The sequence below is a fragment of the Scardinius erythrophthalmus genome (genome assembly GCF_964197995.2).
Source record: "Scardinius erythrophthalmus genome assembly, chromosome: 3".
Classification (NCBI taxonomy): Eukaryota; Metazoa; Chordata; class Actinopteri; order Cypriniformes; family Leuciscidae; genus Scardinius; species Scardinius erythrophthalmus.
In genome coordinates, this window is record NC_138223.1 from 52029198 (window position 1) to 52045371 (window position 16174).

At 39.9% G+C, this 16174-nt stretch overlaps 1 protein-coding gene across 1 annotated transcript in view; it reads right to left on the bottom strand.

Moving 5' to 3' along the window:
* Positions 1-125: 125 nt before the first annotated feature.
* The window catches only part of LOC308688261 (B-cell receptor CD22-like), a 34045-nt gene continuing 17996 nt past the window's right edge, over positions 126-16174 (bottom strand). The window contains exons 9-13 of the mRNA XM_081361218.1: positions 2280-2534; positions 1953-2195; positions 1773-1869; positions 1613-1652; positions 126-1006 (exon numbers count right to left, since the gene is read on the bottom strand). Coding sequence (XP_081217344.1) covers positions 950-1006; positions 1613-1652; positions 1773-1869; positions 1953-2195; positions 2280-2534 — 692 coding nt within the window. The 3' untranslated portion in view covers positions 126-949. The remainder of the gene's footprint in view (positions 1007-1612; positions 1653-1772; positions 1870-1952; positions 2196-2279; positions 2535-16174) is intronic.

Here is a 16174-nt window from a genome sequence, read left to right on the forward strand (position 1 = left end):
TTGTATTACTTATATGTAGATGTGAACTCGTGAATCTGTAGTTAGCTTTTTTTCCCCATGTGCATGGAAGTGTATGTATAAAAATGAATATCAAATATGTAATAAACAATTCTTATTTTGTATTTGGTTCAATTTGTTTATTATAATAGATGTCAAAGGTAACCATAGTAACAACATGAAATTAAATATTTAAAAAAATGAAATTTGGTTCCTGGAGGCACCCAAAGTGGTTCCACACAGTGCCTAATATAAGAGTTCCTCAGGAAACCTGTGTGGTTCCTCAGAGAACCTTTTATTTTTACAGTGTGGTTTGAAAAAACTACTAGCCAGTTTGATACACACTCTAAAGCACACATTCAAAACAGAATGTTGAATGGCCATGTACCTTTTTATAATTGAATGTGTTATTTAAAAATGAATAAAGATAAACCCTTTAATAAACTGCTATATATTATCGGGCATGATTTACTCACGCAAGTCTTTAATAAAGCAACAGCTCACAGTGGTAAACTCATTTATTAATGAACATAAACCATTACTTTCCACAAAAGCAGTGAGAAACATCACTTCCCTGCAGAATGGAAACTCTAAAAGTGTGTTCACACACAAAGTTCTTCATTTTCATTGGTAGTTGTGATGTGGGCGTGTCCAATGATGCAACAAAAGATGAGTAAAGTTTAACTTGTGCTTCATCTTAGCGCTGTGTCTATTGTTATTGTTAAGGGAAACACATTTGACAAGGTCTGCAAACATTTTTAAAAACCACATGAATAAAGCCAACACTACAATGGTACAAATAATCTTTCTCACATATTTTAACAATTTGATTACTGTTGGTGATATTGCTCATATAGTATAGATCGAAAAGAATAAATGCAAGGACTGTATAGTATCTATTGAGTAAGAGTGATGAGAGTTTCTTCTTGAGAAGACTTGAAGAGCTACTGAGCTACAGATTCTCATATCCAAAAGAGCCGGACTCGTGAACAGCAGGATCCGAGACAGACTGTGTGAAAGACAGAAAGATTATTACCTACATTTTGAATGAACAAACTGTTTTGCACATGTAGTTTTCAACATTTCTAGCGGGCTTTCACACCATAGGTTCGTTCCTCTCCGCGGAGCATCCATTGGCTCGTGCAGTTTCAATGCGTGATTTTATTAAAACTTCAGTAAAATCTGAGAAAAAGGAGCGATGCAGTACGAGTGAACCGTATCGATAGGGAACAAGGAGAAGGACTTACAGCACAAAACAAGAAATTTTAAATGCTGTGAGTTCACGTAGTATTTGTCAGTTTGCCATGAGATGTTTGAGCAGTCTGATAATTTCCCAACATATTATGTATATAGATATATAGATATTGACTTGATCACAAACTGTTGCAGTAACAATAAAGGAAGAGTTTTTGCCAACTCCCTAGGAACAGAAGCGTCAATCAAGTATCAAAAGTGTTGTCACTCTACAGTCTCTTACTCAAACAGTAAAACATAATTATGCTCAAATTAATATTTCACATTGGACCAGCTGTAAAGAAAACCATCTCTGAATTTACAAAAAAAGCTAATTTTATTCTTTCAATGATATTATTCTGTGGTTCTTTGATTATCTCACCTCATTTATAGCAGATCTTCTGTTTATCCTTTTCTTCTTACTGTCAAAAACACAAACAAGTAATTTCATTGTTTCATATACCATTAATAATCAAATATCTTTCTGAATTAGTTTGAAAGTATTATATTTATGTGCTCTTTATTGATATACTTTTATTTACATAATAAATGATAATAATAATAATAATATGATGATGAAGACAAATCCTCCAGATGCCGCTGTGATCACAATCCCATTCCTACCAGCAACATGATGAACTGAAAGAGGAAGATCATCATGATTAACTCTCCAAACTGATGAATGATGTGAAGATACAGGAGTGTGTTAATAAAAGCTTCACCTGTGACAGTTACAGCGTCTGATCTCTGAGATCCATGTTGATTGTGAGCCTGACAGTAGAAGCGTCCACTCTGTAGTGCACTGAAACTCTGTCCAGATCCAACAGCTGAGGTTTCATTCTCCTTAAACCAGCTGAAGTTCAGAGCAGGAGGGTTTGAGTCACTGATGCAGTTCAGAGTCACTGAATCTCCCTCCACTATTACATCAGATCCATTTATCAACACTGAGACGCTCCTGGGAGGATCTAAAAATCAAAATTCACTATATAGATATTAGAAAATTATGAACTTGGAAATTTGAAACAATGTGCAGATGATCATGAACTCACACATGACGTTTAAAGTCACAGTATCAGAGTATTTCTCTCCATGTTTATTGATGGACTTGCACTTGTATTCTCCACTGTCATCAGAGCTGATCTTTGAGATGCTGAAGATTCTTCCAGATCCTACAATCGTTCCTCCTTTAATCCAGCTGATTTCTGCAGGAGGGTTTGAGTCACTGATGCAGTTCAGAGTCACTGAATCTCCCTCCACTATTACACCAGATCCACTCATCAACACTGAGACGTTCTTTGGAGAGTCTAAAACAGACAAAAATTAAGATTCAATATAGATATGGCCTGGCGAAAATTGCAATTGCAGGAATTTATATTAAGTACATAAATATGTTAATGTATTTGTAGTATACTTAGCATAAAATAAATGTAGTTCAAATAAAATATTTTCGTCTATTTCTTTTTCACAATGGTAGCAGAAAATATTGTTGGTGAATATGTAACGGGAGGGGAACACTGACTGTTTGACAACCTGTGAGGGTGGGTTAATGTCTATCAAGTGTGCATGTGTATCAAGTCTCTGTTCACAGGTGCATCCAATATTACTGATGAGCCAGTGGTACAACGCGATTGGCAGATTCATTGAATAAAAACCAGCAGGCAGCCCTCCATGGTGTGCTCCTTCACCCCAACTAATGCCCGAAACGTGACGCCCGAAATTCTTACTACTTACGAATGAGTGGGCACTGACGTGTATCTGTTTAGAACTGATTTCCCTTCCCCTGTCGCGCAGCTCGGATCAACGGCTCCGGTTTCCCTGCTGGCCATTTGGAGTGTACTGGAAATTGTCCAAAGCCGTGAATTGTGTGTGCAACTGCAGACTACCGCCTTCTTGCTGTTAGTGTCTTCCGTGTGCACTACCAGTGCGGAGTGGACTGGGTCGTGAGTGAAGGACTTTTGACTGTGTTTCATGAAACTCTGCTAAATGCATATAACTGTAATATTTTGCTTGTTTGCATTTCCCTTGGCTTGGTGGGATAGTTATTGTGGCTGCTCGCCTATGTTTTATAGTCAACTGTCCATGTCATCCTCCATACTGGAGTAAAATAGTTACCAAAAAGTAATACTTAATACTTTTAATACTTAAAAAAGGCTACCATTGATTAAACTAATAGTTGTGGAATTGTATCTCCCAATGTGTAGGGTTCATTTTGCAGTGCTTACATCAGTGTTCGCTTTAGTTGGGCAGTTTGACTCTTAGCTTTTTGTCAGTTTGTGGTCTTTTTAACACTGTTTACCAAAACACATAATTTGTTGCAAAGGAAGCCAGAAACAAAGACGATCAGGTGATATAGTTTTCATCATAATAAAATTCAATTATTTACTTTATTCCTGACCAAAATTGGTTATTGTTATGAATAGATTTTATTTGTAACCATAATACTTAAAAAACACAGGACTTTCACCCTTGTGATACACAAGTAACAGACGTACACAGAAATCTTGTAAAAGTGCAAAAAATATTTATCATAAGTATCTTATGATTTATATCAAAATATAAGTATCAGTTTTAAAACTATACACAGTAATATGCATGACCAAGAAGGCGGAAATACACAATAAATGTAGCTTACTACTCCAGTTCAATGGCTATGGGGAATGTTAAAATCTGGCGCCCCCTGGCTGGCCAGCGAATAAAAGTGAGAGGCTATAACACGAATTTCCCTTATGAAGTTATATCTAGCACAGCACAGTCACACGTGAGATTTACAAAGCAAAAGCAAATAGCAGGTATAATAACGTACAGGTCACCATAATGGTGACCAAACATTTTCAATAAAACAAACATCTTAACCTCTGTCAATTCTCAATAAGAACTTCTGTAGATGAATGGCAGAAATAAAGCCAGTATGGTTAGTTATAAGTGAAGCTGGTAATGCTGTTTGTGGAGTTGTTTAATTCTCCTCTGCTGAAATCTTGAGAGATTTAATGTATTTTATCTTCAGTTGATTCATCTAAGGCTGTGGCTGGAAATCAGTTGTAGTTCCCTATCATTTGGTCACTCTGAACGTACGACGTGACTGATGAATAGGAATCTCGCTAGAGAGGCCAATCTACTTCGAGTGAAACTAAATGAGCCAATGCACATTGGTGTGCCATCATTTGCATCAGCTGCTCAGCCACACAGTGCTGGTATATAATGAGTAGAAGGTGCGATTGCACTTCAGCTTTTTGCTTCGGAGCCAAGCGTTTCGATGCTTTTTTGTCTACTGAGTGATCAAACAATAAGCAAACGCTTCAGGAGGATCTCTCGTGTCTGGTGCGGGTGATGCAGCGGAGTCAAATTTCTTTCTCTCTCTGTTTTTGTGTTACTGAGCAAAACAAAAAGGCTGTTTTCACAGCTGGTGACGGTGCGCCAAGAGCGCTGTATAGCCGTTCTTACGGCTGGTAAGACCGGCATGACAGGTTGCACATTTCCTGTCTGTGTCCGCTGCGACCGTTCCCCTGCGTGCTTCAGGACCAAGGAGAGCATTCCCCTGAAAGAGCTTCATGGGTATGAATTGCGTCTTTCTAAAGATGACATTCCACCCTTGTGTTTCTGGTTGCGGTCATTTACTGTCCTCACTGACGGCCACGATCACTATCTTGCTTGCCTGGGAAACATGTGAGACTGTGTTCGTGGGTGGTTCATGTTTCCGCATGAGGATATGACCCTGTCGGCACACCGGTTGACTCTTTTTTCTCCGGAAAGCTCGAGTCCCCTCTGTTGTTGGCCAGCCACTGCTTGTGTGTAAAAGCAGAGCTGCAGGTCTGCTCGACACTCTAGGAGAACGTGAAGATCTGCGAGAGCTTCTGCCGGACAAAACCCGACGGGTCTCTCGCTCCTCAGCGTGTCGTGTGCCGCCGAGTTGCCGGGCTGCAGCGTGGGTTGTCATGGCAACCCAGTGCTCGCTCTGCACTCTAGGTGCACGGCCTCTTTGTCTATTCACCATTGTAGCGTCCTGAGCAGCTTCTGGATGGGATTGCTGGTCCTTAAAAAAAAATAAAATGGAGGAACTTAGCGTTTCATTCACGGCTCCAGCTGAGGGCAGATGTCGATTGTTGCATCAGAGAGAGGGGAACTGCTATTTCGCTCTGGAAATGAGGATGATGCTGAGTTCCCACTGTAATAGTGTGTGTACTTATGCTGAATCAGATTCAGACCTGACAGCCATCCTTTCCCGGGTCTTTCTCGGATGTGCATTGAAAACTTAGCAGTATGGAGTTATATTGGTGCCAAAATATGGAACACCAAAAGTGCCAAATTCTGCATAAAAGTTTTCACCTCTCTCACTACTCTTGACGGTGGGGCCACCTCCGCCAGGCCACCTCCGCCCTGCATGCGAGGCCAAGGCACTCTTATTGCACAAGGATAGTTCTGAGCCGGATTTGAGCTGCGCTTGTCGATCAAGTCACAGCGCTGGCCCTCGGTCAGACGATGTCCACCTTGGGGGTCCAAAAGCGCCCCTGGCTGTCCTTTCAGAGGTGCGAAAGGTCGTTAAAGTACGCTTTCTAGATGCTCCCATCTTACAAGGTGGCCTTTTCGGCGACACTGTTGAGGACTGGCCCAGCAGTTCTCCGCAGTTCATGTCAAAAGGGAAAAGAGCAAACTCTGCCCTGTACAAAGGATCTCTTTTCTCAGTATGGAGTTGGATTTGGTCGCACAGACAGCGCGCCTCACAGAGGAACGCTCTCAGTCGGGGCTGAGCTGCTTGAACACTTTCAAAGGCAGGACGGCGGTCCCACTGAAATTGGGAAAAGCGGTAACTCTGCTCAGGCTGCTCCATATGAGACCGCTTCAGCACTGCCTTCACAGCCGAGTCCTGAGATGTGGCATTACAGCACTAACCGGGTGACAATCACACCGGCGTGCCGCCATACCTTCAGCCCGTGGTCAGACCCCTCGTTTCTGCGGGCAGGAGTGCCCTTGGAACAGCTGTCCAGGCATGCTGTGGTGTTCACAGATGCCTCTGCCACAGGCTGGGGTGCCATGTTCAATGGGCATGCAGTTTCAGGGGTGTGGACAGGCCCCCAATTGCATTGGCACATCAACTGCCTCGAGTTGCTAACAGTACTTCTCGCTCTGAGCCACTTAAAAAGGCCACTACAGGGCAGGGACGTGCTGGTCCATATGGACAACACTGCACCCGTTGCGTACATCAACCGACGAGGTTGTCTACGCACCCGTCGCATGTCGCAACTTGCCTGCCATCTCCTCCTCTGCTCCTTGCAGCATGAATTAATTATGCAGCTGAATTATTTTTTGATTGTCACCATTGTTAAGGTTTGTATGACAAGTGCTGATGTCGAAATGTGTCGTTTTAAACTTTATATTTGAAGAATCTTACACAAATTTCTTCAATTACAAATTATTTTTATCACATCAATTGAATTCATTACCTTCTTTTCTAATTACTTTCAAGTTCCAAAAGTGAGCAAAACTACAGTGAAAGCAATTGTTTAATATAGTCCTTTGTCTGTTATTAAAACAGACATGTTGTTCTCCATAAACACCTGCAAATGCTGATAAAGCGCCAACTTATACAAAGTCAAGGATCAAGAGCTCAACTAAGGCAAACAGTGATCTCCATGATGGTGACCTCAAACGAAACATTTTCAATAAGACATCAATATCTAAACCTCTGTTAATTCTCAATAAGAACTTCTGTAGATGTGTGACAGAAATAAAGTCAGTCTGGTTAGTAATAAGTGAAGCTGGTAATGCTGTTTGTGGAGTTGTTTAATCAGATCTTGAGAAAGTTAACTTTTATCTAAGGCTGTTTCTGAAGAAAGTTGTAGTTTCTGTTCTTATTACTCTTTCGAAAGATGATTGAAAGAATGTTTCAGGAACATCACACTAACCTTTAAATAAAAAATAAATAAATCAACGCTCCTATAATGTTTTTTTTAATCAAAATTAAGTTGAAAGAACGTTTGAGGAACATTATACCTTTGTTAAGCTGCAACCCCACTTTTGAAAAATCCCCAGAAATGACATACCCAAACTGAAACAGATACAGTTCATGAACCCTTTGCACTAAAAGCACAAGTATGATCTCGTTTGAAAGCTGACACCTGGCAGTTTATTGTAAATGTAGAATTAATTATTGTCATAATGACAAAAATTGATATAAATAGCTTCAAAGTTTTGTGAAGTTATTAGAAATTAATTTTTATGAAACATCCTCATGAAAATAAAATTGAAGTTGGCACTGTAGCAATCTAGAAATGCACTGCAGTTAAAGCCACATGTCTGACCATTTTATATTTAAAATCTGAAGATAATAAGTCCAAAACTCTGTATTTAGTTAAATGTTTTTCAAGACCATGTCAAATGACTTTATTTTGATTTGACGCTAAAATGCTACTGATGTTTATTGTCATCTTCTAAGCATCTATCCAGTATACTGTCTCTATTGTTTTGTGGTGCAAACGATCCCCATTCAGTCTCCCCATGCACACATTCACACCTCTCCAGCCTGGTTATGGCTCTAAATATGCATTTCTTTTGTCTGCATTATAGTTACTAACGACTGGCTATTCACAGGCTATTCATAGGGTTTCAGTCCCTAATTTCTTTTCTCAAAGTTCACCTCACATTTTAAACTGTATCAAATGCATTTCTTGAATAAAGAAACATTTCAGTAAGCATTCAAAAAATAATAAAAGTATAACTTCTAGGTAGCAGGTGCACCTAGGGCTAGCTAGCATGTTAGCTTAGCACACCATCAATACACAACAATTTATGAGATTAAAACCATGTTTGTGCTCCAAACGTACTTTTTAACGCACGTCGAGTATTTTAAATAATCTGTGATGTAATTTGGCTTCAGATAAAAAAATCAGACAGAAAATATACTATTGGACAGTGTTCTGCACAATGATAGTCTATATAGATTAGTGTCACAGGTCAGGGTGGGCCAAGCCAGACTGCACCCACCCCTGGGACCCCGGAACCACCTCGAGGAACGTGTCAAGGACCAGACAGACAAGGAAGTGAAGGAATAACAGTTTTCTTTATTAAGTTAAAAACAGGAATTTGGAAAAGTCCCAATTAATATCTTCTTTCTTGCCGCCAGAGGGAATTCGGTAGTCTTCTGGACCGTAGAGGGAGGAACAATCGTGGCGGCCCTACGGTTCGTTGGAGTGGGATCAGAGGGAAGACTCGCACCGTCTAGGTAAGTCACTGGGTAAGTACCCTTGACAGGACTCAAGAGGAGATCATGGTTATACGGACCCCATTCGGACTGGAACCAGTTAAGTATTCAAGGGCGGACGTGAAGCGAGTCACTGATGCTGCTCCGAAGGTAGGTACTCGGGGGACGGTTGCCTCAGACTCGGACGGAACGCAGGGGAACAGGTGGCGAGCGGGCCGGGCCAGGAGAGGAAACAGATAAGTATATCCCAGTAGGTGTCTTCAACGCCGGGCAAGAGTAGAACAGGGGCCTTTAGCCGGAGCGTGAGGGGACCTTTGGGCAGCAGGAAGACACTTCGATGGAGGCACGTGCTACAGCTATTCCCTGGAACGACACAGTTAGCTGACACCAACAGGTGAGGATACTCAGGTGGGGTTACCTTCTCCTTAAGGGGGGAAGGCAGAACTGGAATGAAGCCCGTAGGAACCACCAGGCGGGAATAACCCCTTTTTTTAGACGGGAGCTCCCCTTCGGCTGTGCACTGCGACGATACAGCAAAGGTTTAACTGTTCAACAGTATATGAAACATTCAGCTGAAATACCTTCTCTCTTTCTGAACAGGGCAAGGCTTCCAATAGGAGCGTATGGAGACCACCAGGCGGGGAGGACACTTTGGACGAGACGCTCCCCTTCAGCTGTACACTGTAACAATGTAGCAGCGTTTAACTGTTCAACAGCATATAAAACATTCAGCTGAAATACCTCCTCTCTTCCAGACAGGGCAAAGACTTTCAATTAGGACGGGTGAAGACCACCAGGCGGGGAGGACACTTTGAGCTAGACGCTCCACTTCGGCTGTACACTGTAATGATGTGGCAGGGTTTAACTATTCAACAGTATGTGAAACATTCAGCTGAAATACCTTCTCTCTTTCCAAACAGGGCAAAGCTTCCAATAAGGGCGTGTGGAAACCACCAGGCGGGAAGGACACTTCGAGCGCAACGCTCCACTTGGACTGTGCACTGCAACAGTGTAGCAGGGTTTAACTATTCAACAGTATATAAAACATTCAGCTGAAATACCTTCTTTCTTTCTGAACAGGGCGGAGGCTTTCAAATAAGGGCGTGTGGAAACCACCAGGCGGGACGGACACTTCAAGCGAAACGCTCCACTTGGACTGTGCACTGCAACAATACAACAAGGTTTAACTGTTCAACAGCATATAGAACATTCAGCATTGACAGAGCCGGGTTGTCTCAACATAGTAAGTTGGACGCTTGATGTATCGGAAGCCCTTCCTTGGAACAGCGGGTGAAAGACTGTAAGAGGAGAGTGCGCAGCAGACTTCTATTACTTCTCCACACAATAAACTTCACTCCATAACACCAACCGTGTGAATCGTCACTTCAAGCACTACATCTCCACTCTCACACCGTGCATTCGGGCCAGCACTCACCCACCGGTCTTTCTCCCACCGGATCAAGTCTCGTCTTTTACGAGGGCTCAGCTTCTCTCCAGAAAAAACAGAAGACGGGTGCAGTTATTGTCACATTCGGCAAAGGGGAAGACAGAAGTTGGAGACCGATCAACAATTCACTCAGTGTACTAGTTCACTCGTGCCACACACTTTCCAAACTCTCCACACCACTTCAGTGTTAGTGCATATAAACAACGAATCCAATACTCATCCCTTTGCGTCTTTCCCACTGCTGACGATATTCTTTGGGTTTTCGCTGACAAATCTTTCACTCTCTTCTCTCTGCTTCTCCACTTCGACCCTCGCCCGCTCCACAGCCCAGGCTCAATAAAAAGAACAACCCGTCGACAAACACAGTATCTCACGGGAGGAGAACCACCCCGCCAGTCTGCTTCCTCTCTGTTTTAAAGCCTCATCAGAATACGTGTCCCTCTCACAACTCTCCCTGTAATTACTCCACACCTGCCGTCAATCGGGCAATTAGCCTTGCTGCCATGGCAACTAATTCGCAGTGCATAGAGACGGGTGTCCACTGGAGATCTCTAAATAACACTGCATTCACAAGGACTTTAGTCCTGTTCTCATTTTTAAATATAATCTATTATTATGAAAATACCTGGCATGGCTTAAAAAACACAGGTAACTCAAATATCATTGCAATCATGTTTATTGTCTTCAAAACATCTTTATCTGCATGTTACAGCGCGATCTCTGTAGCTTTGTGTGTATCAGTGACGTCCTGGAATGTCACATGATCATGGCTCTTCTTCATGTTCTATATTCACCTTATTCCGCCCCGCCCACTTTTACTTCTGTCCAGTACTTCCGTTGTAAACCAACTTCCGGTTTAGTGGACCCTCATTCAATTTCGAGGAGAACTGCAGAGAAGTCTCACTGATAAAATGTCACATAAGATAAGCTAATTTGTGCCAAATGTGCTATGTACGTGTGTACCAACAGCACAGCAATGCACTGTTTCTCGGGGTAATTTTTAAACGACTTTTAGGTGTTTATATGACCCGTCTGCCTGTCTGATCGCAGCCCGGCCGATGTGTAGTGTTTAGCCTACATTAGCCACAAACATCTAATGTTGTAATGGTCTCACTACAGGACACATACACATGCTATACCTTGTTTGAAAGCTATGGTCCTCTAGAATTCAGTCGCTGGATTTATTTTACAGCCATTACTTGTGTTAGAGATCAAACCATAAGAAATTGCAGCTAGCAGTTAGCTAAGCTAACGTTACCCTCTTGTTCATCTAGTTGAGGCTCTACTTTCTTTCTACACCAGTTCGTGGCTATTTTTTTCTCATCTGTTGGCTATACACTGCAAATGTATCTGCACTGTTAGACCTTACCGGGTTTTTTTACGGTGAAATACTGGCAACACTGTTGCCAGTAATTTACTGTTAATTGTGCAGTTCTTTACTGTAAAAGTGCACTAAAACTCGAGTTAACTAATTTCACTTGCAGAAACCGACTGCCTTAAATTGACCAACTGTCATTTAAATGTATTTATATATGCATTAATAAAGCTGTGAGCAAAGTATTACTGTGAAATTATTTCATTTGAAACCACAACAAAACTTTTGCAAATAAAGAGATTTCCACTGGACCAGCAACTACACAGTCACCGCCTGTTAAATAAAGCAACATGCAGCAAATCATCAATGTTTTAGATCTTCTCCTGGACTGAAGCACAGGCTCTACTCTTCAGCACAATGGTGACCCAAAAATACATTTTACAGTAAACTACTGGCAACAGTGTTGCCAGTATATACCTGATTTATGATTTACAGTTTATTACTGTTAAAATACATTTTGTGGGTGTGTCTTTTTATCTTACACTGTTAACCCTTTCAACCCCACAGGAAAATCCACACTACAAAGAGTAAAAGTAACGTTGAGACAATGTTGCAGTGAGATAATTAAGGGAATATGTAAGTGATTGTTGAGCATTAGTGATGAACACCTGCTGTTAGAACAGAAAATAGAGAAACACAAGACCTACAACTGACTTCCAGCCATTACACATTATTACACTTATTATTAACCAGTATGACTTTATTTCATACATCTACAGAAGTTGTTATTAAGATGTTTAATTGAAAATGTTTGGTTTGAGGTTACCATTATAGAGATCAGTGCTTGCTTTAGTTGGGATGCTGATGCTATAACATTAGTGTTTCTTTTGCTGCTTCAGCTGTGTTTTTGTGGAAGTCACACTTGTGCACACACACAGTTTATGACTGATTGCGGTTATAATGATTATGATGACAAAATCATCATATTGCCTGTTCATTCACTAAGGAATTCATCCTCAATTAAAAGTGTTTCATTAGCACCACTGTGAAATTAAACAATAAATTACAATGATTCATTTTTTTAACACATCATGCATAACCAGAGAAACAGAACAACACTGTCTTTTAGAAACACAGAGATATCACAATTTAGCACATGAATCTCAACAACGGTGGCAATATATTTTTTTTTATTCATGCAGCAGTGCATGCTGGGAGTTTTATATTATCCTGGAACCCAGCATGCATTGCGACATGAAACTTTTGATTGTCACCATTGTTGAGATTCATGTGCTGATTGTTGATGTCTGTGTGTGTCTGAGTCAAGCAAGAGTTTTTTAATGCACTATATGAATACAATATTCTTCAGAAGACCTTATTAAAGAAGTATTGATTTTATGTTGTAGATTTACAGATATATGCTAAATATGAAATACCCATAAATTCAATGAATAAATACAGAAAAGATCAGAAAATCAGACATGTCCAGAATGATTGTGACTTTATCACAAAAGCCAAAAACACCTGATCATCTTCCTCTTGGCTCTTTCATGCCATAACAAATGTGTTTTATAAACTCACTGTTAGAGCAGTCAGAGAGAGATGAATGGTAAAAAGTCAAGGGACAAGTGACCAACTAAAGCAAATACTGATCTCCATCATGGTGACAACAAACTTTATTATTAACTATATCTCTGTTAATTCTCAACAAGAACTTTTGTACATGTATGAAAGAAATAATCGTAAACTGGTTTCACACTCAGTGTCGCTGGAAGTCGATTGTAGTTTTTGTGTTTCTCTTTTTTCTGTTCTTGTTTCTATGTCCTTCAGTGATTCTGCTTATCAGGTGTTCATCAGTTTCTCAATTCACTCACTTCTTTTCATTCACTCTGTCAAGGGGACTTTATCAGTGAACTAATGTGGGAATAGTGAATGAGGGTATAGGGTGTGATTGGGAAAACAGCCTCTGAGTGTCGATTTTGAGCGCTGTTAATTCACAGTATATTCCTGTAGGCTAGTTTTGTTTTCTACGGTATATTACTGTTTTAATGGAAAATGGTATGATATTGTCAGAATTTGGCCTTTTTTTACAGCAAGGGTTAACAGTGTGGTGATTAAGCAAACAAACTGTGGTGTAATAATGTTTCAAACTTTACATGTAGTAGTGTTTGTGCACATCTTCATAACTAAGTAATAGCTATTAGAAAGACACAGCTATTAAATAATTTGATTGTGGCATTGTTTCAAAAGCTTCAAGTGAAATGTACTTTAGTACGTTGCAGCAGTTGTTAATAACCATAGGCCAACACATTTGGCTATAATATTATAGTCTATCTACTTGTATCAAGACAGATAACAGATTGGACCCATAGACAGTATGATTGGACCAGGGCAAACAAAGCGCTAAGTAGCTAAACCAGGAAGTGAGATTACGCGGATGGCGCCACCCAGTGCTACTTCCGGAATAAGGTGAATATGGACTATTATTGTGCATGTAGCGCCCTCAGGCTATTGGTATGAATTGAAAACACAGTATCAGAGTACCAAATGCTCATAAAGATTACATCGACGCATTTGGGTATAAATTCAATAAATATTATTCCTGTCTATAGAAATATGATGTAAATCTATGAGAATCTATCAATATTTCTCCAAATCTGTACATTTTTGAGCTAAAGCCCTGAAGGACGTTGTTTTGTGAATTGCTGTCATGACGACAGCACAGGAGTTTTTTATGAATGAAAGCGGCTGACGGTCATAATTCATATTAAAGGTATCGACTCATTTTTTCATTTCATAACTCCTGACACAAATTAAGACATAACTGTCACTATGAGTTTCTCAGAATACAATAGTGGTCAAATACTGAAACTTGAGTATAATATCTTTTTAATTATGTATAGTTTGTCAAGGTATAACATTAAATCTGATAGTAATTTTGAATTAAATAAATAAATAACGCTTCAGTGCACGGGCGCACTGGCAACGTTTAACAGGTTAAAACACGTTCCTCTAACGTCAAGAAAACTGGACATTTTTCACGTTCCCAGAACCAACACTGAATATTTGGAGAACGTTCTTATAACAAAAGTCTGTTAGCTGGGAAGTAGGCCAAATATACTTCTGAGAAATAAATAAAATATATTTCTGAGAAGTGTACAAAAAGTGGACTGAAAGTATACTTTCTTATTTTAAATTTAAAAGAAGTATACTAATAGCACACTTGAATAAATACATTTTTCATAAGGGATGTCTCGTAAGCGATTGGGGTGTTTAGTTGTTGGATGTAAGAGTGAACATAGCCTTACTTATATACTTGATGTTATATACTTGACGAACATATACTTGTTTACTAGTCCTGACATCAGAGCCGCTAGTGTTGTCAAAAGTATCGACTTCGAAACCAAGGTGTAACCCAGGTTACAAAAATAAAATAAAAAGCATTAACACATGAATGAGCAGAATATTAATTTTCTTTTCATTTTATTAGTTATTTTTGTGTGTTTTAGAAAAGCCAATTAAAATAATTTTTGTTTGGAAGGGCCGACCAATGAGAGTTGGGAATGTTGTGTAGCGCATTTTTTGTTTTCTCAGTCTGAGCTGAGAACTGCTAAAACCTTACTATAGCCTACAGTCGACAAAACTAAAAGTTGATACATGTCTCCAGTATGTTAAATACGTTATGTTTTGATTAAAACATTATAAACATTTACTTTGCACCCTTAAAACCTTGGCAAGAGTTTACGTCAAAAATGTATATCAACTTACTTAGGAATTAAATTAGCTGTTCCTGAAAATAATGTTTTAGTATAATAATAAATGTTTAGTTTTACAATTGATTCATTGTGTTTCCAATCTTTAAAATAATACTGTGAAAAGACAGAATGTGATAAACATGTTTTCAACATGTTTTATTTTGTTACAAAATACTTAAGAAACATGCATTTCGTCCCTCTGAAAAAAATTGCACGCATGCTCAGCTCAACAGCTCATCAGCTCATCAGGTTCTCAGTATGTCGAACATGTCCGAAATAAACAGTTCTCCAACAGAGAACTGCTGTACCTGTACGTTCGGTAGTGCATGCATGAATAATTTCAGTGGAGTTACCGTTATTATTTTTCGCGTCATCAACCCTTTGCAGGGAGTTTGATTGACAGGTGATCTGACCAATCATAATCCGCCATCCACCATTTTGTCCGACAAAGCAGTCAGGAGAGTAGTAGATTAACATTGGAGGATTTAAACTTGAAAAACGAAGTGTACCGACGTCTTTCCGCGGTTAAAACAACATTCCTTCTTATGTTCATTCATGTTTATTTGATGCTATAAATTAACTAGAAGGAAGAGATGATCGGTTAACGAGCAGCTTTAACTGATCGATCTGTCAGACACATTAAAGAGACACAAAACGGTATCTATTGTTAAATTTCTTTAAAAAATGACTAAATTTGAAAAGTGAGACTTTGTTTCATATAAAAAATAACCTGGTCTGTCCTGTCTGTCAGTGTGTTGTCAGTGTCCTCTCTGCTCCGCAATGTGTGTTTCACTGCGTGAGAACTTGGTGTGGCGTGAGAGGCGTCGCTTGTTGGACATAGCAACGGTAACTAAAGGGGGCGGGTCTTTGCGAACGGTCAATTGGATGGGAATATACGTTGCAATTGACGCACCACTACAAGACGACTCGACAGATTCGGCGACATTCATTTGCGGCAAATCATTACATGTAGATTCCTTTAGATGTTAAGGGGAAGATTAAAAAAGAGAAACTGGATCTGTGAATTTTCACAGAATCACAATTAAATTCATATGTTGCTACTCATTCAGAATCTTATTAACCTGGAGTCCCAGTCTCTGTCACAATAATCATAGGCTATGTGATGTTTTAGGCCTATTGGCAGACATCCATTTAAAATGTAGGCAATGGCATATAAAGAACCTTTTTTCCAAATCCACTTAGGTTTCTCAGCTTGCACTCTACACAGTAAA